Genomic DNA, 26,346 nt, shown 5'->3' on the forward strand with positions numbered 1-26,346 from the left:
GCATTGTAGGCAGATTCTTTACTGACTGAACTACAAGGGAAGCCCTATAAGAATATATATATAAATAATTTGCAGATTTTATAATTAGATTTGAGACATTCAACTGCTAATTTTTAGTTTAAATTCTTAGTTTAAAAATAAAATTCTTAGCTGACAGCTTTGTTGAGTCAGGGGCAGTTAGTATGTAATAATTAATCTTCCATTGTTTAGGAATTTTTTCATATAAATTAATTTCTCACCTGATTAAAGTGTGCCTTTTTATTTAAAGTACCTAAATTAAAGAAATTGTAAGGATTTTGCTCAAAATCTTTCAAAAGCATAACCTGCACTTCTCTGATGAGAGGAGGGTGGCTGGAGGACATGAGAGGAAGAGTTCCCCATCACGGTGCTCTGTGTACCGTGGACTCTCTGGAATGCAGGGATGTCTTTTAACATGCTTATACCTCTGTCCCATGATGCTTCCAAAAGTTGTCGGTGGGCTGCCCTGCCTAGATGGCTTGTGTTACCCGTCCACAGATAATATTGTGTGTAGTTTTTCTCTCCCCTCCCTAATGGTAGCTGTAATGTTCGGAGCACTGATGGTGCCTCCAGCAGTGCTTCTCTTCCACCTCACATTCTGAACTTAAAAGTTCTGAGTGGTCTGAGGATCTCATGAGTAAAGTGTGTAAAATGTAGTGAATAGATTTTGTGAATTTCTTTTGATCACTTGGGCTTCCCGGGTGGCACAGAATGACTTTTCTTATGCCTTTTTTTTTTTTTTTTAATGATTCTCAGTGGTGCTCTACATCAGCTGCTTTCAGCCATTTTTTACACTTCCATAGAAACTTATGATGAATTACATTCAGTTGCTCATAGATTTCCAAGGGAATGACCAGCATTAGGTGCCCTTCTCAGACTGATGGCTCTAACCTTAATTGCTTCTTGCCTTCCCAGTAAACATTTTGGAATTCAAGTGAGAGTGAGGATACATTTAAATTTTACAAATTTAAAAAATTAAATTTTCTTTCCTAAATGGAATTTTAGGAAATGATTTGCAACATCCCTCATAAATGATCATGAAGTCTAAAGTTAAGAACCAATGAAGGGAAACTACTTGATAAGTGATACCAAACAGTGAAATATTCATGTAAAAGAATGAGATAAAAATTAAAACTTAAAAGATGATAAGATTCACTATTATTTCTGACAATTTTCTAATTTTTATTACAGTGGTAGGGAAAACATACTTAATTCATAATTTAGCTTTCATTTTTAATATTTGGAGGTTGAAATATTGATCAATATTTGTTAATTGAGGACCAGCAGTAACCTTCACTTCAGAGAGAGTCTTTAGAAACCTGTAACAAGGGCTATGGTGTGAGTTAGGGATCAAGAGTCACTTTTCTATCCCTTATGGGTATCCTGTTAACCCATTATTTACTGAAAAAGCTGAAAATAATTTTAGAGTCAGCTTGTTCATTTTCCCTTACACACACATACAGATTCAAACCTGCCAGGATTTTGATTGATATTACATTAAATCTGTCAATTTAGGAAGATTTTTATTGTTACAATATTGAGTCTTCCAATCTATGAACATGGTATAGCCTTTCATTTATTTAGATTTTGTCTCATTTATTTTAGTGAGATGAGGTCTTAAATGCCTTTTTGTAAATTTATTTCTGGGTGTTTGATGTTTTCTGGTGCTATTAAAAATTGATTTTTCAAATTGCATTTTCTATATGTTGCTATATAGAAAGACAGTTGATTTATACCAAGCTTTTACCTAGCTTCAGTTGGTTTTTTTGAAAAGCATTACATTTTAAATACTGCCCTTTCATATTTTTTTCTCCTTCAATTTTTCCTTCCACTTCTGTCTAGTTTGCTGCTGTTATTTTGGATTTTAAGTATTTCAACTTAAAAAAATCTGCCAAATCCTAAAATAATCAGCATTTTAAATATCCTCAAAATTTTGGGTATTTGAGCTAAATAAAATGACTAAAAGTTTGGCCTTAAGTTTAAAATGGTTTTCAAAATATATAAGTCAATGTTAGTTTTATTTACCAGTTGTTAAACTTTCATATAAATACTCATTATTTCTCAATGTTATCCCAAATACTTTGAAGGATGCAATGCTTATCTCTGGGGAAAGTATGTGAAATTTTCTAAATCTTGTTTGATAAACTGAGAACTATTTTTAAAATACAGGTTTTTAAAAATGTATCTTTTAGAGTTTTTCAACAAGTAGATAATTGTTTACAAAACCGTAACCTCCTTGGAAGATGGTTTAGATACATATGACAGTAAGGGACCTCTCTGGTGGCTAAGATATGAGGCTAAGAATCAGTCTGCCAGTTCAGGGGATGCAGGTTTGATCCCTGGTCTGGGAAGATTCCACGTGCCAAGGAGCAGCTAGGCCCCCTGCGCTACAGCCTCTGAGCCCATGTGCTGTGCCTACTGAAGACCATGGGCCTAGAGCCTCTGCTCCCCAGTGGGAGAGGCCATTGCCATGAGAAGCCTGTGCACCGCAAATGAAGACAGCCACAGGTGGAGGAAGCCCACACAGCAACAAAGACCCAGTGCAGCTAAAAATAAATAAATATTTTTTAATTCTTAAAAAAAATGACAGTAGGAAATATCAGTTTCTGTGTATGCTTGGTTAGGTAAGATAGAAATATCACTTTCTGTAATCATTGTCACACTGTAGAATTTTAGTTTATCACACTAAGGTCTGTCAAAACAAGGACAACTGTTTTTCTTTTTCTTGTCTTGCCCCTACAAAAACAGAATCGTTTCATTAAAAAACAAAAGAGCAGTAGTCACTTTGAATATAGGGAGATGCAGAATTTTACCAAGAATTACTTTGTAAATATCAGTCCTTGTAAGTCCTTGTAAGAACAGTCCTTATATAAGAACTCTGGAACTTGTAACATGACTTATATTGACTTATAATATGATTTGGTACTTCTTTTCAAGTTACAATATAAAGATGATAGATGATAATACTTTTAACCTGTAGATTTTTCTGATTGAACTAGTTGCACACAGGTTCCTTTGAGAGATTTGATGGACTCTGAAATGGGATTAAGGGAAAAACATGATAGTTGATCTCTTAAGGTTGCTAGGAGGAAGTTTCCAAATGAGCTAATAGTCACTCTTAGGTATATTTAAATCCATCATTCCTAATGTAATATGAACTCTAACACAACATGCTATACAAAAAATGGTAATTGTTGCATCATTCAAAATGTAATAAGCAAATTATTTTATTTTTTAAGAAAATTGTCCAAAATGTAATTAACATTTATAAAATGCAACATTTTTTAGGGAAGGTATATGTAATGAAAGTAACTGCTTTTTTTTTTCCTCTCATTTTTAAATTAGATCCACCAGACATTCCTCAAAAACTGAACTGTGAGACATATGATTTAAAAGAAATCATTTGCACTTGGAATCCAGGAAGACCGACATCCTTGGAGGGCCCACGCAGTACAAGTTACACTTTATTTGAAAGGTGAAGGTCTTTGGGAGAGGTTGTCAGACAGTAAGGAGCACACTGGAAGGATGTTAAATGACATAAGGAGATGTTCTATTTCATTTATATAAAAGATATAAAACAAAATATGCTGTAGAAAATTGGGTATATTATAAACTCTAACTTAAGCACATCGCAGACTCAATATCTTGTCATCTTTTTTTAAAAAGCCTAGAAAGAAGAACCCTCAAATATGAACAGAGACTCTCTGGGTAGTGGGAATATGGCTGATTATTTTCTTCTGTTTTTTGCATTGTATGTATTTTCTTCCCTGAGTAGGTAATATATCTACACTTGGAAATATAAGCCTTTTTGAAAAAACTACTTGAAATTTACTCATCCATTTTTTTCTGTAATATATCTCTTACCATTTTGAAATTAATATTCCTTAATATTCTCTTTTTAAGTTTTTCAGGAAAATATGTTAGATTTAACAGAGATGAAGTGTCCACAAATGAAAACTACCAGTTATTCTTTCAAATACTTTCAAATCAAGAAGTATACAATTTTACATTGAATGCTCAAAATCTTCTGGGTCAGACAGAATCAATACTTTTAGTTAACATAACTGAAAAAGGTAAGTTGCTGCATAAACCAGTGTCTTAAAAATAACTTTAGAAGTGGTAGAATGTCTTGAGGTTAATGAAAAGTGCTTCTAGGGATTTTTTTTTAATTACTGATTATTTCCTTTATAGTTACTTAGTATTCATTTTTAAAATTTTGTTTAAAAATCTTTAAAATTTAAATTTCAAATTTCACTATGTTATTGAATTCAAATAAAAATTTGAATTAGTTTCATAGAAATTGTAAGTGGCTTTATCTAATAATTTTGATTTCTGAAAATATCTTTGCCCAATATTTTAAAAACTTTTTATTTTCAAATAATTGTAGACTCAAGGGTGGTTGCAAAAATAATAGAGTCCTCCTTCCAGCTTTCTCAGTAGTATCATCTTATGGACCTACTTCAGTTAGGCAATTGACCCTCCTGGTTCAGTACTGAACCTGACTACTGACCGTGCTCCATTTTCACCAGTTTTTATGCATTTGATTGTGTGTGGTATGTGTGTAGCTTTGTGCAGTCAGATCCATGTATAGATTCATGTAACCCACCAGATACAGTTAAGATACAGAACTGTTCTGTCACCCCAAAGGAACTGCCTCTTGCTGTCACTTTAGCAACCCCACCAACACACACACACACACATGAATCTCTGTCCCTGGAAAACAGCTAATCAGTTCCTCATGTCTGTTGTTTTGTCATATGGGGAATGTGTGTAAATGGAGCCATACACTGTGTGACCTTTGGCATTCGTGTGTTCCTTTGTGCTTGTTTCTGCCTCTTTGCAACCCTGTGAACTCTATCTAGCCTGCCAGGCTCCTCTGTCCATGGGATTCTCCAAGCAAGAATACTGGAGTGGGTTGCCGTTTTCTCTTCCTGGGGATCTTCCTCACCCAGGGATCGAACTGTGTCTTTTGCATCTCCTGCCTTGGCAGACATTCTTTACCACTGCGCCACAGGAAGTTGGCATTTTTACTAAGAATGATGTCTTTGATATCCATCCACGTAGTTTTATGTATCAGTAGTTTGTTCCGTTTTACTACTGATGATTTCTGAATTTTTACCAACCCTATTAATGTAGAGATCAAAATAGAAATAAAAGAGGTCATTCTTTTTGGCGTTCATTCCTGTGGTCTTTCCACATGTATCAACTGAGACCAGCTCTGCAATATACGGAGCAGTAGCCCAGAAGCCTTCTCTTAGAGATAGTCGGGGGCTAAGGGCTTAAACCATTTGCATTAGAAGACAGCGTACAAGTGATTAGTAGATGGTCCTGTTGCCTTACTTCGTTATTTCTTGATTTTTTTTCCCTAAGATCAGAAAGGCTACATTTTATATTTGAGTGGCAGTCTTGTATGTATTTATCTGCCCTTTGCCATTTCAACCCTGTCTTTCCCATGATTCTTTCCTGTCACTCAAATTGGTTTATGCAGTATATCCAATATAGTGTGTAGTTTGCTTCAATGTGCCTTTGTTCTTGCCAGGACTCCAGCCTGAAATGCTTTTCTGCAATAGTTTTGCCAGTTTCCTTTGGTTTGTCCTCTAAGGCTCATCTTAAGTCCCATCTTCACTGTACATCTACACTTACTTACAGCCAAATTCCAGTATCTGTTAATATCTATACCACACATTAGGACTTACTGTATATACTCTTGTTGATTTTCTTTCTTTCTGTTTGTTATTCCTCAAGTAAAGGAGGGGTTCCTTAAAGGTAGAGACTACCTTTTAGTATTTTTAGGGCTAACTGAGCAACCTTGAGCATGAATGGTTCTTAAGTAATGCTGGCCTGGTGTCAGGCCATAAATGTGAGGTTTGTCTTCCACAAACACTGGGTGGAACATTGTTGATCAGCACTAATAACACATCTCCTGTTTTTTGTTTTCTTTGGCTCTCATTTGTCATATTAGAAAAGAACTTTTAAAGTAATTTTTGAAAATTATATTTACAGTTCATCCCCGTATTCCTACTTCACTCAAAGTGAAGGATATTAATTCAACAGCTGTGACACTTTCCTGGCATTTACCGGGCAACTTTACAAAAATTAAACTGTTATGTCAAATTGAAATTAATAAAACTAACTCAGAGCATGAATTGGTGAGTAAGATTCTCCTCTAAACTTCTTTTGACATTATTTTGGATAAAAAACGTAGTTTTCAGAAAGAATTAAGTAAATTCACATGTATAAGCTCTCAGATTACTTATTATAGAGGTTTCCTAAGAGCCATTGTGTGTGTGTGTGTGTGTGTGTGTGTGTACATACTTTAGATGGTCTAAACATTTAGCACTTAAAAACAATTGTGGTAGTAGGTGTTATAGAATATAAGTATGACTTCTGCTACTCAGAATGTGTCTAGATCTAGTATAGTCCTTGGCATGTAACGGGCGCTCAATAAATTTGTGAATGAATGAGTAGTTTTTGCTGTAGCCTTTGTGTTAGTTAATGGACTAATCAGCAGCAGAGAGATGATGTGATATTTAAAACTGCTAAGTGCAGCAATAGGAGCAAGTTATAATTGGTCATTATAAGTCAAAACATGACTTTTTAATACATTTTAAATGCTTAAGTTGACTTTTATGCTGCACCATCTTGTAATTTGGGGTAGATCTAAAATAAATGACATTCTACTTAAATAGTTATTTGGAAATGTACTGATAATTTCTAAAAAATCGGTCAAACTACAAAGTGTAATACAGAAAGTTCCTTTGCAATAAGTAATTGGGAACTCAGAGACTTTCCGGAGACATGCAAATCCTCAAATTTGTTTCAGATTGCTTCATCTTAATTTTATTTGGTTTAAATATTTGTTGGATATTCTACATGTTTAGCACTGCACTAGGGGTTCTAAGTGCCATGTAAAAAATAATGCATAAATGATGCTTGCCTCCAATAAGCTTCCAAATATCTGAATAATGTATTTAATACTCAAGGTCATCTTGGATTACTAAATTATGTTAAGGCATATTGCATCACCATTAACCATAGACAGAATATCATCGTCTCTGCATAATTTAATTGACCATTATTACTTAGATTCAACATGTGGATTAAAAATATACTTTAATTTTTTTGCTATTGCAGAACATAATTTCACTGATTTTGAATTTTATATAAGAATTAAAATATAGTAGATGACCTGTCTTTGGTTTTATAGAGGTAAAGTCTTAGGACATTCAGTCAATTTATGTTGCAAATTTGGGAGGGTTTCTTCTGAAAAATAAATGTATATGTATATTTATTCATATACACATGATATTACATATGTAATATATATGTTTGTTTTCTAATAGCGGAATGTCACAATGAGGGGGGTAGAAAGTTCAAATTATCTTACTACTGTGGAGAAGTTAAATCCATATACCATATATACTTTTCGGATTCGTTGTTCTACTGACCCTTTTTGGAAATGGAGCAAATGGAGCAATGAAAAACAGTGTTTAACCACAGAAGCCAGTAAGTTAACTGAATGATTTATGGCAAATTGTTACTATGGATCCTGAAATTTTATACCTTTTTTTTTTTTAACAAAAATGTCACCAGAGTGACTAAAAGTAGGAGAATGTTTAGATAAATTGTGTAATTATTTAATACCTACTAGTAAAATACCATAGAAAGATTTTAAATGATGGGTTTTAGTTTCGTGATAATATGAAAAAATGCTTGGCTTATGTTACGTGAAACAGCTAAGCTGCCTTATCCACAATATGATTATAACTATATTATACACAGGATGATACACAGGAAACCAAACTTGAAATTTAGTAAGATTATGGGGTGGTTTTTCTCATACTTTTTCTTCCTATTCCTGGTATTTTAATTATAATAATCTATTTATAGTGTTTCTTTCTTGAAAGCAATTATTAATAAAGCTAATTTGGTAAAATATTGTGACTTAGGCCTAAGGATGGTTGGGACTACAAGTTCTTGAACTTTATAGTTTCTGTGGTACACCCAGATCAAAATATCTTTAAAATCAGGTAACTGGTTTTCTGAGTATGATAATTTCTAAAGACAGAATGAGATTCTATTCTTGATTAATCCAGATATCAACTTTCAAACAAACAGCAAAAATTTAGAAATAGGTGTAGTTTTCAGAAATTATTCAATAAAAGATAGCAAAAGATTTATTTGCACTATATAATACAGGGAATATCAAACTTCTTCCGAAAAATGTAATGTGTGTTAGTCACTCAGTCGTGTCCAAGTCTTTGCGACCCCATGAACTATAGCTGGCCAGGCTCCTCTATCCATATTCCCAGGCAAGAATACCAGAGTGGGTTGTCATTCCCTTCTCCAGGGGATCTTCCTGACCCAGAGGTTGAACCCAGGTCCCTGGCATGACAGGCAGGTTCTTTATTGTTTGAACCATGGGGGAAGCAATAAGCAGAGAAACAGTAAGACAAAAACTAATAGGTATTAACCCAGATTTTGTCTCTTCACATGAAGACGAAAGAGATGAGAGGATCTTTACAACGCATCCAAGAGTTATTTGGATCATGCTTGAGTCCCGAGAGAGAGTGTACTAGTTATTTGTTGCTGTGACAAATTACCCCAGAGCTCAGTGGCTTAAAACTGCAAGCATTTGTTATCTCACAGTGTCTTTGGATCAGAAGTATAGGAGCAGCTTAGCTGAGTGGCTCCGACTTAGAGTTTCTTAGGAGGCTACCGTCAGGATGTGAGTGGGGGCTGCGGGCTTGAGTGGGGGCTGTGGGCTTGAGTGGGTCTAGAGGGTTGGCTTGCAGCATGGTTCACTCACATGGCTGTTGGCACGAGGTCTGTATTCCTCACTGTGCAGGCCTCTCCATAGGGCTGCTGGAGTGTCCTCACATGGCAGCCAGCAGCACCCAGATTTAGTGGTCAAAGAGAAAACAAGGCAGCTTCTACAATGTCTTCATGTCCTAGTCTCAGAAGGAACATACATCACGTCTACTGTACCCTACTGGCCACACAGGCCAACCCTGATACAGTGGAGGAGGGACCACCACCCTCAATGTCAGGGGCCATGACCAGCATCATTGGTCCTTTTGGAAACTAGTTACCACAGGAGCTTTTGCCTTAGTTGATGAGCTGTTATTGCCAAGAGGAAACACTTTATTTACACCTCATTGAGTAAAGGCATTTAATTCACTTAAGAAATACCTATAAGCATCCACCATGTGTCAGGAATCATCTAGTTACAGGAATATAGCAATGAATAAAACAGCACTCTCTTGCCCATGGGGTGTAGAGGTTAGAGTACTAGAAATGAGTTTTTAAACTACATATATAATAGTGTATTTTGGGTGGCAATGAGTGCCATGGAAAAAAATAAAAACTAGAGAGAGGGCTAGGAAATGAAGGCCAAGTGGTTGGGGAGAGGGGGTGCAACTTTAAGTAAGGTAGCTGGGGAAGACTTCACTAATAAGGTGACACTTGACCTGAGATACAAAGGAGGCAGGGAAGGAAGCTACTAGTTAATCCGGAGGAGGAAAGTTGTAGTCAGAGGAAGAGAGAACACAGAAAGTGCAGAAGGACTGGAGTGCGTGTCCTCCTCATGTTTTAGGAACAGTCAGGAAGCCGACCTGTAGCCAGAGCCAGCTTGAAGAAGAAGGGGTTGGAGGGTGTGAGATGGAGAGGCAGCCCCAATCCGTCTGAGGGATGTGAGGGTGATGTTAACCCATTGTAAGGGACCTTGCGCTTTGCAGATGTTCAGAGCTCGGCTTTTCCATTGCTCCATTTTCTAAGTGGAAAATGACTTAGAAGCAGTAACTGCTTCACATTTTTATTGAGAATTTCAATTTTAAACCCTGCCATCCCAATTACTGATCTTATCAACTGACATAGTATGCATCTTCAAATATTAACTTTTAAATCTCTTTTCTAGTTCCTTCAAAGGGACCAGATATTTGGAGGGAGTGGAGTTCTGATGGAAAAAATCTAATAATATATTGGAAGGTAAATGTCTTATTTTTCCTTGAATATTTAAGTAACTTTAGTATGCTAAACTACTTAAATTACATGTGGTTCTTGGGTTATTAGGGAGCCAGGACTTCCCAGACTGGCTTAGTTGACAGTATTGCTGAGAATGTAGCCTGGCTTCTAAAACTCCCAGATTCCTCATCACTGCAGACGTCCCACAGTCTTTGTAGTGAGGACCTCTGTCTCAGGTCTAGGCATTCTTCAGTTTGATTTTACGAGACTTATAAAGGACCGAGGATTTCATGAATTCCATCTACCTCACTTTAGTCAGAAATGCAGCCGGAAACCACAAGTTAGAATTGTAAGTGTTAATGTTGTATTTTCTCTTCAGTGAATAGGAAACCAACTTTTTATATCTTATCAGTCAGCATAATTTGTTTTTCCCTAAATAAATTGTGTTACAATATAAGAATTATAAAGTTTTACAAAGGCGTTCTAAAATTTTAGCTAAAATATGAATTGCATTATGTTTTACTAGAGCATAAACCTTATTGGAGCAAATGTTTTCACTGCTGATTTATGAAAATCAAAATCACAAACAGTTGTTTTCTACATCAGATTTCATAGGAACAGTTATAACCAGATTCTTTTAAGTAGTGCATTTTGTTATTTAAAGTAAACTTTTACAAAAACTTGACATCAGTATGGCTTTGATTAAAATGGATTTTTGAAGTCTGCGAGCATGTTATGTACACATTCCATCACTTGGAGGTCGTCTGTATGTGACTCTGCATCCCCTCTTATTCTTAACTGGAAAAATCCCTTAGCTACTCTCAGTTGTCTGTCAGATGGTGCAGTCATATAGGAATGATCGTACAGATGACTTCAATGTAGAGAGTTTAGGATATTTTTCAGACTAGATGAATGTTTAACCAAGGATTAACAATATTGAAGCAATTCAGATTCTAACTTCAGTGACTAGTTTATGGTTCTGCCATATTTGGGTGGAAAGTTAAGTTGTTTTGGACATGTTGATTATACACATCATGACCACTAGGATGATTGAGTATTGTTCAGTAGGCAGTAGTTTGGTGTAAGGCTCTGGAGCTCCGGAGAGGTCTGAGCTAAAGACATAGCTTTGAGTAGCATGTAAATTGATCACTCAGAGCACACAGCATAGAAAGAGGCCCGGTGTGGCATGGTGGGTGGTGGCAGCATCTGAAGAACCAGCAGAGGAGATTGGGAAGGTTAGAAGGGCAAGAAGACCAGAGAAAATAGTGTGCAGAAACCAAGGGAATGGGGGTGATATGTGAAGGAATGGGCTGTATCAAATGAAATCCAGTTCTTGGGATGGTAGCATGTTCACTGGACCAGGCCGTCAGAGAGCTGTCGGGGACCTCTGTGTCTTCAGCAGAGTATTAGTGGCTGGATCAGAGGGTCCTATGCACTGCTGTATAAATTGGAGAGATTGTTTTGAAAAGCAGTTTAGATATATAAATAAAGACATTTGAATGTTTATTTCCTTTCCATCCCAGATTTGGGATGCCACATTAAGGAATTAATCCTAACTGGGGAAAAAAGTGTGGCACCAAAAGGTTCATTTTATTGTGGAAAAAAAATGGCAACAACTTAAAATCTACTTTTTAAAGAAATATTCAGGTAAACTAATAAAAATGCTATATGAAATATAAACCTGTTAGAAATATATATAATTGTATTATCCAAAAAGAGAGTGTATTGTAGAAAAGTGAAAAAAAAATAGACGATTGTATAGTATGATTGAAACAATTTTAATAAAAGTCTCCATCTAGAAAAACAGCTTGAAGGAAATACCAGAATGTAAGAATATTTAAGAAATGGGAATATGGGAGATTTTTCTTCCAACTTTTTAATATTTTCCACATTTTCTGTAATGAGCAAGTACTACTTTAAAATGAAAAAACAATAACTGTTTTAAAAACATGATGCCATACTTTTTAATATTTTATTTAAGTAGAGCACTGCTTCTCATCTCTTGGTTTCCTTCTGAAAAATATGAAGCTAAATATTGTTTTGTTACTTAATTTTTATATTTTTATGTACTCTACTGCTTACAGCAAGGGTAGTTTTTGTTCAGCACCGCTTCCCTGATTTATCCAGATCTCAGTGGGTTTAAAGTCTGTGCTGTGCACTGTTAATGACTCATGTTTCCTAACATTACTTTGTTAGGATTAGTGAAGTATCCAGTTTAGACTCAGTGGCCTTGCCTTGTCACATCACCTTTGCCAGTTTTTATAACAGAATTTATTTTTCTTTTTTTAATAGCCTTTACCCATTAATGAAGCTAATGGAAAAATAGTTTCTTATAATGTATCATATTCGTCAGATGAGGAAACAAAATCCCTTTCTGAGATTCCTGATACTCAACACAAGGCAGAATTACAACTTGATAAAAATGACTACATAATCAGTGTGGTGGCAAAAAATTCTGCCGGCTCATCACCACCTTCTAAAATAGCTAGTATGGAAATTCCCAATGGTGAGTACTTAAGGTAAAAGTAGTATATAAGGACAGGAAACCAAGGTGAAACATTTCGATGGTGTTGCTTGCTCTCATAATGTCAGCTTTCTTCTCATACCCTCTGCTGCTGCTAATGAGTAAGGAGGAACAGGCAGATTACTGTCAAATATTCATGGAAAGGCAGTAGCCTTCAGTATTGACTGGAAGCGTCTATACTGATAGATAAAATAATTACAAAACCCAATTACTTTAACACATAATGTTGTAGAGTTATGGTGGTAGATACTACTCTTAGGAAGAAATATTTTAACAGTTTATTCAGAACTGCTTTTACACATCTTCCCAAGACCATGACAGTTGACACATCAGCTAGGCTATTTTTAAACAGGAAGGAAGAAATACTTGTTTTAAATGACAGCTTCATTGATAAGACAATTCTTTATTAATAGGAATCCTTTACTGATAAATTCTTCTTAAAGTCTAAATTTCATCTTCAGTATAAGCTTTAGAAAAGAATTTTTATGTGATTTTAAAATTCTTCAGTTGCCCCTTTAAATTTGATGAGTTACAATGACTGTCAGTTTTCATTCCAATCCCAGAGAAAGGCAATGAGAAAGAATGCTCAAACTACCACACAGTTACAGTCATCTCACACACTAGCAAAGTAATGCTCAAACTTCTCCAAGCCAGGCTTCAACAGTATGTGAACTGTGAATTTCCAGATGTTCAAGCTGGATGTAGAAAAGGCAGAGGGACCAGAGATCAAATTGCCAACATGCCCTGAATCATCGAAAAAGCAAGAGAGTTCCAGAAAAATATCTACTTCTGCTTTATTGACTAGGCCAAAGCCTTTCACTGTGTGGATCACAACAAACTGGAGAATTCTTCAAGAGATAGGAATACCAGACCACCTAACCTGCCTCCTGAGAAATCTGTATGCAGGTCAAGAAGCAACAGTTAGAACTAGACATGGAATAACAGACTGGTTCCAGATTGGAAAAGGAATGCATCAAGGCTGTATATTGTCACTCTCCTTATTTAACTTATATGCAGAGTACATCATGAGAAACGCTGGGCTGGATGAAGCACAAGCTGGAATCAAGATTGCCGAGAGATATATCAATAACTTCAGATATGCAGATAACACCACCCTTATGACAGAAAACAAAAAAGAACTAAAGAGCCTCTTGACGAAAGTGAAAGAGGAGAGTTTAAATGCTGGCTTAAAACAACATTCAGAAAACTAAGATCATGGCATCTGGTTCCATCACTTCATGGCAGATGGAGAAACAGTGGAAACAGTGGCAGACTTTATTTTTGGGGGCTCCACAATCACTGCAGATGGTGACTGCAGCCATGAAATTAAAGGTGCTTGCTCCTTGGAAGAAAAACTATGACCAACCTAGACAGCATATTAAAAAACAAAGACATTACTTTGCCAACAAAGGTCCGTCTGGTCAAGGCTATGGTTTTTCCAGTAATCACATATGGATGTGAGAGTTGGACTGTAAAGAAAGCTGAGCACCGAAGAATTGATGCTTTTGAACTGTGGTGTTGAAGAAGACTCTTGAGAGTCCCTTGGACAGCAAGGAGATCCAACCAGTCCATCCTAAAGGAAATCAGTCCTGAATATTCATTAGAAGGACTGATACTGAAGCTGAAACTCCAATACTTTGGCTACCTGATGTGAAGAACTGACTCATTTGAAAAGGCCCTGATGCTGGGAATGATTGAAGGCGGGAGGAGAGGGGGATGACAGAAGATGGGATGGTTGGATGGCATCACACACTGACTCAATGGACAGGAATTTGAGTAAACTCAGAGTTGGTGATGGACCTGGAATCCTGGTGTGCTGCAGTCCATGGGGTCGAAGAGAGTCGGACATGACTGAGCGACTGAACTGAACAGTGACTGTCCATTCTTCCTTGACAACTTTTTGAGTCACAAGCTCTCAGTGGCCATTCCTGCCTCCTCGCCCGGTTAGCTCCTCTTCTGAGTCATTCCCTGATCCCCCCTACTTGCTGTCCCACCCTAGTATGGGGTCACCTTTCTATGATCACCCACTCCTGAAGGAAGAAAAATTGGTCCAGTTTGGGTCCTCAGTACCTTTTCAGTTCTTGTTTGAGGGCACTGGGCAGTGTCTGACTGCTTGTTACATAACTGTTTCTTTGTTCCACTCAGTTGTGGGCGCATTAGGAGGAAGGAATAGGGACACACAGTATGTTTCTAGACACACAGCAGCAGCCAGAGCCCAGATAGCAGTGCATGCTAGAGCGGAGAGGTCTGCAGGCAGCGCTGCGGAGGCGAAAACAGGACAGGGAAAGACATATGGACACCCGTGGCAAGACAAGCTGCCGATTTAGGTTAGGTGTTTCGTGGCTCTCAGAATAATAGGCAATATCTATTTATCTTTTATAATTCAGAAGCTATATTCCTACCTTTTCTGTGTGTCTCTCAGGAGGTAGTAATGTACAGAACTAACAGTGGTCTGGCCATCAGCTTTCAGACAGTTACTGCAACTCAGAACAAATCATGGTTCCTTGAGGATTCCCCAGTTGGAGGCCTTCCTGCCTCAGCACAGGCTGACAGTGTGGATTTTTTAGTCACATTGAGCCAGGAAGCTGTTGTATCAAGTCTTCTGTATTCCAAGCCAAATTGTTGTCTTGTATCTAGTAGTAGTTGCTTATGAATGCAAATTTTGTTCAAAAAAACCGTTCCATGGCTTTTTACTGAGCCCTTAAATATGCATCAGTTAGAGAAATTACTTCTTTCCCCTGTTTCTCTGGAAAATTTCCCTCTTGGCGACGCTGTTCTAACCCACACTAATTACTTACTCCCAACCTTGGGCCTCCCTTATCGCTGAGGCTGAGATCCGGCAGGTGGGGAAAACAAACCTCATCATGGCCCCCAGCGCCCTCTGTCAGCCTCTGCACCTCACACATCCGTACTGCTCTCTGCCCACACTGGCCACCCCATCCCATAGCTTTCATCCCTGTCCTGTCTCCAGAATCCCTTCCGCCCACCCATGGGACAGCAGTCTCCCTTGAAGGGAAGCGAGGGGCTGGCACAACCATTCATTCACTCACTGTGTGGGGTTGTGCTCCTGCTTGCCGTGGTCTGTGCCCAGAGTGGAGCTGCAGGCACAGGCCCCCGTCTGCTCTCATGGAGCTCACATCCATAGTGGATGATGAGAGAGGAGATTCTGGCCACCCAGGCCTGCTCTTCTCCAGCCTCCCGCCCCCGCTGTGCCGTGACCTCTGCCCCATTCATCATGGCTCTTGAGCTTCATGTCCCGGCCCAGCTATGTCACTGCCTGATCCTTGGTTCTTTGTTATTATTTTTTTTTTTTTTTTCCAGCTGCAGAGTTGATCTGTATGACCAAGTAATTGCCATAGAGCAGCATTTCTAAACTTGGCTAAAGGTTTATCTAGTTTAGCACCATTTTGCAGTATATGTACAATGAAATGATGTGTATAACTCTGGCTCATTTTCATGAGGTTTACTGTAAAACATTATTTTTAACACTAGTAAAAATCCTTCTTTCTTGAAGATGATCTCAAAATAGAGCAGGCTGTTGGAATGGGAAATAGGATCCTCCTCACTTGGAATTACGACCCCAACATGACCTGCAATTATGTAATTAAGTGGTGTAACTCATCTCAGTCTGGACCCTGCCTCATGGACTGGAAAAAAATCCCTTCAAACAGCACTGAAACTGTAATAGAATCTGGTAGGTGTCTCTCAGAGTTCTTTAAAGATATTTTTTAAATTTACTTTTTATTGAGGTGACATTGGTTCAGAATAACATCATGCAGGTTTCGTGTGTACACCATTATGTTTCTATTTCTGTATACACTAGAGCAGCTAACCACCAAAAAAAAAATGATTTTTAAGAGCAGCACACGGAGTTACTGTTTGCAGTGCAGTGACTGCTCCCCTCACCACTGGGCTGGTTATGGATTCGTTTACCTTTTTTGGAAAGCAGTTTGTGGCAGTATGTGTGTGAAACAGTTCATAGACTTTGATCTCGTCGTTACTTGTCTAGGAATGTATTCTAAGGGAAGAGAATCCAAGAGCAGCACAGCTGTACATCTAAGAATGTTCAGCACAGCATTGTTTATAATTAGAAGGACCTCATTTGCCACCTTTTTGCCCTTGTTTGCCCACAAGCCGGGTTACTGAGCACAAAGGACTTGCACCCATTAGCACTTTCCCGATGCAGGTCAGGGGCGCAGTGAGGGCCGGGGGGACAGCTCAGGAGCTGCAAGCCTAGGACGATGCAGCCAAGACGGGTGTGCAGTTGCCTCAGGCCGAGCCAGCCTTGGCCTTGGGAGCTCTAGCCTCTCTGCGCCGTCACTGTTCCTTCTGAGCCCCTGGCATGAGTGAGTGTGTCTCTACCTGTGGGAACTGTGGAAGCTCTTGGTAGTGAAGCTTCTGACGTCGCCACCACCACCCCCCCCCCCCCACCAGCCCCATTCTCCCTCACGTGTGAGTGAAGTGCAGGAGAGCGAGCAGCTGCTGAGCCTTCTCTCCCAGGAATCAGGTTCTGCTCGTTTACTTTGCTCACTGTCAGATGGTCAGGGTGAGCCCCATGCATTGGATTCCTACATGGAGCTTCAGATTTTTTTTTCCATTTCTACTTGGAATACAGCCAGATTCTTTCATGTGCATAACTGGCCAAGGCCTCGATGGTTGCCTTTCTTTTTCCTTGACGAGTACGTCGTCCCTTACCAGTGAAGTACGGCCCCAACCTTACACGGCCGTAGTGTGCTCTGTATAAATTATGACCCCTCTTCCCTCCTTTCTCACTTTGGCCTTGAGAATGATCAGAATGGACTGAGGCAGGGTGGAATGATGCGGGAAGGTGAGAAATGTCTCTTTAGCTGGAATATCTGGGATATAAGATGAAGTTGAAACCTGTAGGGTGAGAAGGAGGACCTTCGATGCAGAGGCCCCGCATAGCATCTTATTGTTAGCTGTTCACATCTGTCCTGCCAGCTGCTGCAGGCCAGGAGTCCTGTTACGTCCACCCTGCTTTGCATTGTATTGAGGAGACAGTTGAAAGTGATTAACTTGGATCGAAGTTAAAATGCTTTTCTTGTATGTCTTGTGGAATTAATAGCGCTAAATGCTGATGCCGTAAAGAGGAATAGACTCTTAAGTCCCATTTCCTTTTAACTCCTAGGTGTCCTGTACAGTGGAAATTTTAGTATCTGCTTCTTGGAACAAGGGAAGAGCAATGGGTTCTTTCCAACCCACAAATAACCCTAGTTAGGGAAGAGCTTTTCAGAGGTGTGATACAGACCTGGGGCTGTTTCAGAAACTGACCCAGGACCAAATCTAGGAAGAAGTTGTCATTGCTTAATTTGAAGGAACAAAATGAAAACCTTGATTACCATTTTTTCCCCCTTCAAGATGATGTCATGTTATAATACTAAATTTTTCGTTGCAACAGATCTGAATTTAATTTTTGTCAAGTCACTTTTCACTCTGAATGTTTACTAGTTTTGGAAACGCAAATGTATTTTCTGTAACCTTTGTAAAATTAGCTTTGGAAATTTCAAAGTGAGTTATTTTCAGTTTGATATTTCTAAAATAGATATTCATAGCCGTATGTACTTAGGAAAGTTTACTGATTGTGTTCGTCCTGTAGATCAGTTTCGACCAGGTGTAAGATATAATTTTTCCGTGTATGGGTGCAGAAATCAAGGATATCAATTATTACATTCTATAATTGGATATGTAGAAGAATTGGGTAAGTTAAATGGGTAAGTTTTCTTAAGAGTTGAAGATAACATGAGAAATTTTAAGTAGATATCAATTTTAAGATTGAATTCTACAAATAGATTGAATTGAGATGTGTATTAGTTCAAGGAAGAAAAATAAGTTAGATGATAACTGTAAAATTATTGATAATTACTTATTCTTACTTCATTTGTTTAATGTTTACATTTGACAGTTTTACTCTTGTCATAGAGAAAACTAAGTCTTATTTTGGATGTCAAAAAGATTTACTATGTACTTTTACAGATTTTAAAAACTGTTTATTTAAGACTATCACTAAAAAGGGGAAATAGAAATAGTCTATTGGAGTAGCCACTTAAAGATTTTGCATAGGTTTTGCAAACCCCCCTAGATATGTTTTACACCTGAAAGTTGTAGGTTCTACCCTTGTATCTTCATAGTAAAAGTGCTGTGATAATATATGTGAAAGTTTATGATTAAATAAAGAATAATGTTCTAATTCCAGATTCAGCTATTTTTGAGGCTAGAAATCTCATTAAACCTTAATGTCTTGCTCTGTATTAGTAAACTCTCCTTTAAGTGTGGGCTTCTTTTCTTTTACAGCTCCAGCTATTGCTCCAAATTTTACTGTTGAGGATACATCTGCAGATTCTATATTAGTGAAATGGGAAGAAATTCCTGTGGAAGAGCTTAGAGGATTTTTAAGAGGATATTTATTTTACTTTGAAAAAGGAGAGAGAGACACATCTAAGATAATGGGTTTGGAATCAGGTGAGTAAATTACTAGAATAAGTATATACTGTTTCTAAGAAGTTCTATATTAATTACAAAAAATGGAGAGAAAGAAGAAAGGTAAAAGAAAATGCTACTGAATAGTTCTCCAAAACTGAACAATAAGGAAGTGAAAATGAAGTCATTTGATGAATATGAGATTTTTCAAGATTTTAGTATGTAATAAATGGCATGTGGTCTTTAAGAAATCATTTAAATCATTTATTCTGAGGCCTTTGATTATGATCCCCACAGGACAGAGAAAATCTCTTACTAATCTTGCATGATGCATAACAAAGCATCTTATGAAGGTTACCTTAAGAAAAAAAAAAAAGTCTTCCTGTATTTATGCCGATGGAAGTGAAAACTCAGGAACCTAAAAAATGGCTTCAGAGCCTCCTTTTATTTGACAAAGAGCTATCCCCACAGTTAGGCAAGGCCTTAATGAGTTGGGAAACTTAATTGGCTTGATAGAGCATGTGTGTGTCCCTTAAATCTTAAAAACTTAGAGTCAGTCTTGACAATTGGTAAGTGTATGCACAGAGACCTTTGAGAATCCTCAAATTTACAAATACAGAAATGTTTATGCAGACTTTTGGCTTTAAACCCTCAATGACATTTCTGTTCAAAGTCAGAAGCTTCTTATTTATGACTGAATAACACAAGCATGTATCATCTCTTCAGTTTGAGAGCTTTTGTTTTCCTTAATGACCTTTTCTTGGAAAGAAATCGTTTTAGTTATTTAATGACTGTCTGACAAGTGGAGAACAAACAGTGCCACAGGGACATGCTGCCCACCTGGGCATTAGTCTAGTCACCTCTGGAGAACAGCTGCATAAACGTGTGCCTGCCCCAAATCACGGAGTTCTGCATTTCCTAAACCTTCAGAGTTGAGGCAAACCCTAACTATCAGATTCTGCAAATATCCAGAAAAAAAAAGTGCTCAGTCATGTCCAACTCTTGGCAACCCCATGGACTGTAGCCCACCAGGCTCCTCTGTCCATGGGATTGTCCAGGCAAGAATACTGGAGTGGGTTGCCATTCCCTTCTCCAGGGGATCTTCCCAACCCAGGGACTGGACCCGGGTCTCCTGCATTGCAGGTGATTCTTTACCATCTGAGCCGCCAGGGAAGTCCAGACATTACACCAGAGCCTGGTGTAATTTCCCTCAGGAGCTCAGAAATTTTGCACTTGAACCTCAGGTTCTCAGAAATTTTGCACTTGAATCAGTTAAAATTATAGCATGTAGACTTCTGGTTAGAGTGGGTTGGTCCCTAAAATTAGAGTTAAACAGAGGAAAAAAACAAAAAACAAAAAACCCATAAAGCCAATAAAGACAAAGAACCGGAGAGGCAAAAAAGAGGACATAGAAACAGTAGAACGTGGAAGTGGGCTGAGTGAACTAGAGGAGTGGATGGTGGGACAGTCTAGGTGGACAGTCGGGCGAGCATCAGTTAGGAATAGTCTGGTTTGTCCTGACGGGCCAGCGGTGGATGCCAGTGGTTAGGATGAATCCGGGCTGAACAGCAGGAGTTGACTGAAGGCGTGTAAGCATCAGTTAGAACGCCCAAGTCCTACAGCATGTCATGTAGCTCATGTGAGTGCCCTCTTCCCTGAATGAGAACAGATTTATTCTGAACCAGAGAGCCTCCAGGCAGGGGAGACCACAGCGGACAGTGTGACCTTCCTTCTTCCTCCTTTCCACACGGTTAATAGATCTTCAGCTAGGCATGTTTCCCGGACAAGAGGTGAGAGGATTAAATGGTTCCTGAGAAAAGACATAAAACATACTGAGATTCAGGGGATTACCCCAATGAAAAGCCAGGAACCCAGCTGGTCATTTCCTGTCAGTAACAGACATGAAGCCCACCCACCTCTAAACCCCACCTGTGCACACCAGGCTTCCAGTGAGCCTTTTAGTGGCTCACTCTCAAACATGAGGAGTAGCCAGGGATAACCAGATGATTGAGAAAGCTTCTAACCTGCAAGACAGACAGCAGGAGAAATCAGAGGAAACAAATGTTACGTGGGAAAGCAAAGAAAAAAAAAAAAACAAAACTATTCTTGGACAGTTGAAGTACAACTATTTATTGAAAAGACATGATGTTCTAAAAAGGAACAAACAGAAGATGGTTATGAATTCCTCCAAATTAAAACTGTGATTGAGGAAATTTTTAAGGAGTTAAATAGAAGTAGAAATATTAAAAGGAAAATGGGGGAATTCTTCTGAAAATGAGACACAGGCAAAAGAGACTTGGAGGCAAAAGAAAGTTGCAGCTTGAGTCAAAGACCTTCCCTGTCCTCCTTTATAAGAGTTCTGTAAGAGAGGAGAGTGCAGTGGAGGGGAGGAAATTATCAAAGAAATAGCGCAAGAAAATTTCCCCAAACCAAAAGACCTCAGTGTATGCAGTAAAAGGTGCCATTAAATACACCAGTAAAATGGAGAAATAGATCTGTGCTGAATATGTCATGGTGAATTTTCAGAGCACCTAATATATAAAGAAAAAGTCCTAGAAACAAAGAAAAGCAGTTATGGTGCCCGGATCAGGAATAAGAATGGCAGTTCTCAACAACATACCAGATACTAGAAGATATTAGGGCTAAAATACTGAGTAAAAAATTGTTTCAGCCTAAAATAATACTGTAGTCAAGCCAGTTTATCTACAGATACAGTAGTATCTGTACTACTTCTGTGAGACTAGAAGAAGACATTTTTAGACAGGCGAGGCTACACATATTACTTCCCCCAGCTATCCCTTCTCCAACATCTACTAGAAAAGTGGGCCTCCACACAAGGAAATAAGTGGGGCAGGGAGTCCCGGGACAAGGGCCCCTGGAAGGCTTTCAGTCCAGAGAAGACGCCCTGGGAAGTAACCTGATGAAGAGCAGACAGAGGCTGGGAGAGGCCACAGCACTGGGACTTAGTTGTGTTGGATCACATGGAAAATTGTGTTGAATATTCATTGAAGGATGTGGGGAGAATTAGTAACTGGTACATCAAACAAATAAGGAAGAACGGCAATTAAAACAACAGAAAAGAAAGGAAACATGATCATCTCAAGCAGTTTGTCTTAGCAGTACTTCATGTTTATATAATCGTGATAATATAAACACTGAATTTACCAAATTTTTTTATGTTTTTCTGCCAGTGATGTGGGGTTGAGGGGAGAAGGGCTAGTGGTTGTGTGTTAGAGCTAACATCTAAAATTTAAAAGTCAAGCACTACCAATTTAGGTTTCCCTGGTGGCTCAGTCAATAAAGAAGATGCTCCTGCAGTGCAGGAGACTGCCTTGCAGTACAGTAGACCCAGGTTCAATGCCTGGGTCAGAAAGATTCCCTGGAGAAGGAAATGGCAACCCACTCCAGTGTTCTTGCCTGGGAAATCCCATAGACAGAGGAGTTTCATGGGCTGTAGTCCACGGGATTGCAAGAGTCAGACATGACGTAGTGACTAAACCAGCACCAGTCTAAGTTTATTTCAGAAATGGAAGTGAACACCCACAGAAACTGATAACTTGATTTTGAAGTGATTGGTTGGGGGGAGGGAGATGCAGGCAGGCAACTGCTGCTTTTTATTAGCCATATGCTATTGAACTGCACTATTTTGGTTAAAATTTAAAAAAACAGTAGTTTAAACAATTCTTCTCATTTCTTTTTAAAACAGTTCCAAGGCGTCCTCACTGGTGTCTTACTTGAGACCTCGGTTTCCTGAGTCATTTGGAGTGATCTCCATTGATTCGTGCTCCCGCTCCCTTGAGTTTCTCACTTCACTCACAGACAGATGGTCAGCTCAAGTGACAGTGTCCCTGCCCCCATGGGTTTGGGTTGCAGTGGGTTTTCATGCTCTTAGTAACAGAAAGAAAAGAGACTTATTGATTGCCTGCTGTATGCCAGGCATTATTCTAGAGAATGTGCATGGAAATTTCTGAGAGCTTCAAAACAGCTCTGAGAGCTAAGTCATGATATGGGATTTCACAGTTAGAGAAACTCAGGTTCAGAGTGGTTCAAATAATAGATCCAGATAACCCAGCTGCTAACTGGTAGAGGTGGAATTGAACATGGTGCTGACTGGCAGTACAGGCCGTGGCCCTGGAGGCGACTAGCATTCAGACTCACTTAAAAATGATATGTGACAAGTTTGGGTAACCAGGTGTTTAAAAATAGTATAGAGATCAGTAATAATCTTTTTTTTTTAATTTTTATTTTTACTTTATTTTGCTTTACAATACTGTATTGGTTTTGCCATACCTTGACATGAATCAGCCACGGGTGTACATGAGTTCCCAATCCTGAACCCCCTGAAAGCTGTGGTACATATACACAATGGAGTATTACTCAGCCATTAAAAAGAATACATTTGAATCAGTTCTAATGAGGTGGATGAAACTGGAGCCTATTATACAGAGTGAAGTAAGCCAGAAAGAAAAACACCAATCCAGTATACTAACACATATATATGGAATTTAGAAAGATGGGAATGATAACCCTGTATGCGAGACAGCAAAAGAGACACAGATGTATAGAACAGACTTTTGGACTCTGTGGGAGAGGGAGAGGGTGGAATGATTTGAGAGAATGGCATTGAAACATGTATACTATCATGTAAGAAACAAATCGCCAGTCTATGTTTGATACAGGATACAGTAATAATCTTCACTTGCAAAACAGGTCGTTTTGACACAAAGGTTAAAAATATTACTGACATATCCCAGAAGACACTGAGGATTGCTGATCTTCAAGGTAAAACAAGTTACCACCTGGTCTTGCGAGCCTACACAGGTGGAGGAATGGGCCCAGAGAGGAGCATGTTTGTGGTGACAAAGGAGAACTGTGAGTTAAATGTTGTGACTGAGTTGCTTTCCATACGCAAGGGCATTGGTTTTCTAGTGACATTTGTTTATATAGAAACCCCCTCTTTGAATTTCACATTTTGTTATACTTTTAAAGTAGGTGGAGGGCAGTGTTGAAAGGCCTGAAATGACTTCATATTTATTCTTACCAGTTATCTGAACCTATTGTCTAATGCATACTTGAGAAATTAAGGGATTGAGAATATATCTGAAGTTTCGAGTTCTAAATTCATGTTAAACTTATGGTCAACTGGTTTAAAATTTTTTGCCCGAAATATTCTGAGATTTTTAACATATCCTGGGAAGAATGTAAGAAACAGGTTTAAAAAAGTGTAAAGCACAACACTTATAAATTTGAGACGGAAAGTAGAGGAGATAGGCTTGATCAGTTGGTCAACAGCAAAGAACTTTCATTGATCACAGGCTTGTTCTCTAGCCCTGGGTTGAAGGTCATACATGCCTTTAAATAAAGGAGGGCCATGTGGAGTTAGCTCTCACCTGGGGGTGATTTTGCCTCTTAGGGACACTTGGCATTGTATGGTGCCGTTTTGATTGTGCTACTGGTATCTGGTGGTTAGAGGCTGAAGGATGCTGTTAATCTTCCAGTGCATGGAACAGCCTCTTCCCCACCAGCACATGTCAAAGAAATATCTGCCCTAAAATGTTAGGAGTGCCGAAGTAGGGAAACCCTGCTCTAAAGAACTTATGTGCTAGTATAAAATTACAGTACTTTTTAAGGTTATGTTTTAATAATTTTTCAGTTTCTCTGGAGCAGTTGGGATTTTTTCTTCAGATAATCTACTGACTTAAATGTCTTATGAATTTATTGAATTCATATATAAGAATGATGATTTTAACCTCTGCAATGTTCTCTTTTCAGCTGAGGGTTTGATTATTGCCATTCTCATCCCAGTGGCAGTGGCTGTCATCATTGGAGTGGTAACAAGTATCCTTTGCTATCGGAAACGAGAATGGTAATGATTGACTCTCACTGTTTTGTTCTTAAGGGCATGATTGATTAGTTCATGTGTTGAGAGTCTGGCACAACTTGCGACTGAACGAAATAACAGGTACACCTTTTTGGTGGAAACTAGGTAATACATATTTATATTGGTCAGAATTAATGTTGGAGATAATATTAGACAAGAACATGGCATATTATTTACAGGTTTTAAAACTTAACAAAGGAAAAGTGTAAATTTTCCCTGCTGTGCACAGGGAGGTCTGGCAGGCTGCAGTCCATGAGGTCACAGAAAGTTAGACATGACTGAGCATGCACAAAAGCATGTTTACTAATTAAAGTAGAAGCCATTGTACTAAAAAAAATATATTTACAGGCGTAAATACGGCAGTAGCTATACGCAGGGTTAAATGTAGTTTAATGATTGAGCTCTCCCTTGTCCTGGTGATCTATTTAGAAAATCTGGTCATTTATTTAACAGATGTGAATGGCCCTCCCATGTGAAGGGAGGTACAGTGGTAGACTAAATAAGTATGATCCTTTTGGAATAGTGGGGAGGATGGACTTGAACCCATAATCATTTAATAAATACATGTGGAGAAGTGTGAGTGGGTGCTGGAAAGAGCATGGGCGCGTGAGAGAACAGTGGGGAAACGTGTCTCTGTGGGCGGGCGGGTTTCCCTGTGGAGGTCCCTGGAACAGGGGAAGAGGAGAGGATGTGCCAGGCAGAGAGAAAGGCTTCTCTGAGGGCCCACAAGTTGGAAAGAGCTTGATCTTCTGGAGAGAGCAGTGTGTGTTTGGATGCAGTGACCGCGTGAGTGGTGTGAGCTGAGGTGAGCGGGCTGAGCAAATCGCCCCTCGTGCTCAGCCAGCAGGAGCTGTCCTGGGCTGGGCTTCAGGCAAACGGCTGTCTTCATTTGGTCCTCACTGGCCTTCAAAATGCCATCATTCATGGTAAAGAAGAGAATGTGTTCTAACAATCCTGGCTTATAAATCAGTATAGTAACAGTTTAAAACTATAGAATACCCTGTTTGATAACCACATTCTCATTACCAAAAATCACATTTTTAAGACAGTTTCCATTCAGAAAAAATATAAGGAGATAGATTGGAAGTTAGAGCATTTTGGACATACATTGACAACATTTTTTTTTCCTATAGGAATTTCAAACGATAAAAAAAAATTTTAACAGCTGTAACTATGATAGGGCACTAAGCAAATTTCGTTTTTGTGTTTAGTTTTTGCGTAAGATTAATAGCCTTCCTTTTTCTGATAGTCCAGGAAAAGTCTTTTTTGAGTAGTAGAGAATGGAAAATGCAAATATGTTCTCAAGTAGTTAATGGTACTGAATCCAGTCTACAGTATGAACATTTTGGTTATATGAGTAATGCCTGTATCTTTTGACTTGACAGCACAGTCAGCATCTTAACTCTTTTCTTTCCATTTTCATTAGATACATAAGATGTTATAGTTCTAGAAACAGAAGCACTGTTTGTAGTTTTCGGATAGGAACCTCTGAATGCACTGTGTGAAAGCTCTAGCAACCGAT

At 38.6% G+C, this 26,346-nt stretch overlaps 1 protein-coding gene across 1 annotated transcript in view; it reads left to right on the forward strand.

Annotated features, from left to right (window-relative positions):
* The window catches only part of LIFR (LIF receptor subunit alpha), a 69,822-nt gene that overhangs the window by 41,425 nt on the left and 2,051 nt on the right, over window positions 1-26,346 (forward strand). The window contains exons 8-18 of the mRNA XM_068990485.1: window positions 3,364-3,493; window positions 3,922-4,091; window positions 6,022-6,167; window positions 7,362-7,524; window positions 9,935-10,005; window positions 12,274-12,487; window positions 16,020-16,199; window positions 18,123-18,224; window positions 18,818-18,985; window positions 23,654-23,815; window positions 24,716-24,809. Of these exons, the coding sequence (XP_068846586.1) occupies window positions 3,364-3,493; window positions 3,922-4,091; window positions 6,022-6,167; window positions 7,362-7,524; window positions 9,935-10,005; window positions 12,274-12,487; window positions 16,020-16,199; window positions 18,123-18,224; window positions 18,818-18,985; window positions 23,654-23,815; window positions 24,716-24,809 (1,600 nt within the window). The remainder of the gene's footprint in view (window positions 1-3,363; window positions 3,494-3,921; window positions 4,092-6,021; window positions 6,168-7,361; window positions 7,525-9,934; window positions 10,006-12,273; window positions 12,488-16,019; window positions 16,200-18,122; window positions 18,225-18,817; window positions 18,986-23,653; window positions 23,816-24,715; window positions 24,810-26,346) is intronic.

The sequence above is a fragment of the Capricornis sumatraensis genome, chromosome 18 (assembly GCF_032405125.1).
Source record: "Capricornis sumatraensis isolate serow.1 chromosome 18, serow.2, whole genome shotgun sequence".
Taxonomy (NCBI): Eukaryota; Metazoa; Chordata; class Mammalia; order Artiodactyla; family Bovidae; genus Capricornis; species Capricornis sumatraensis.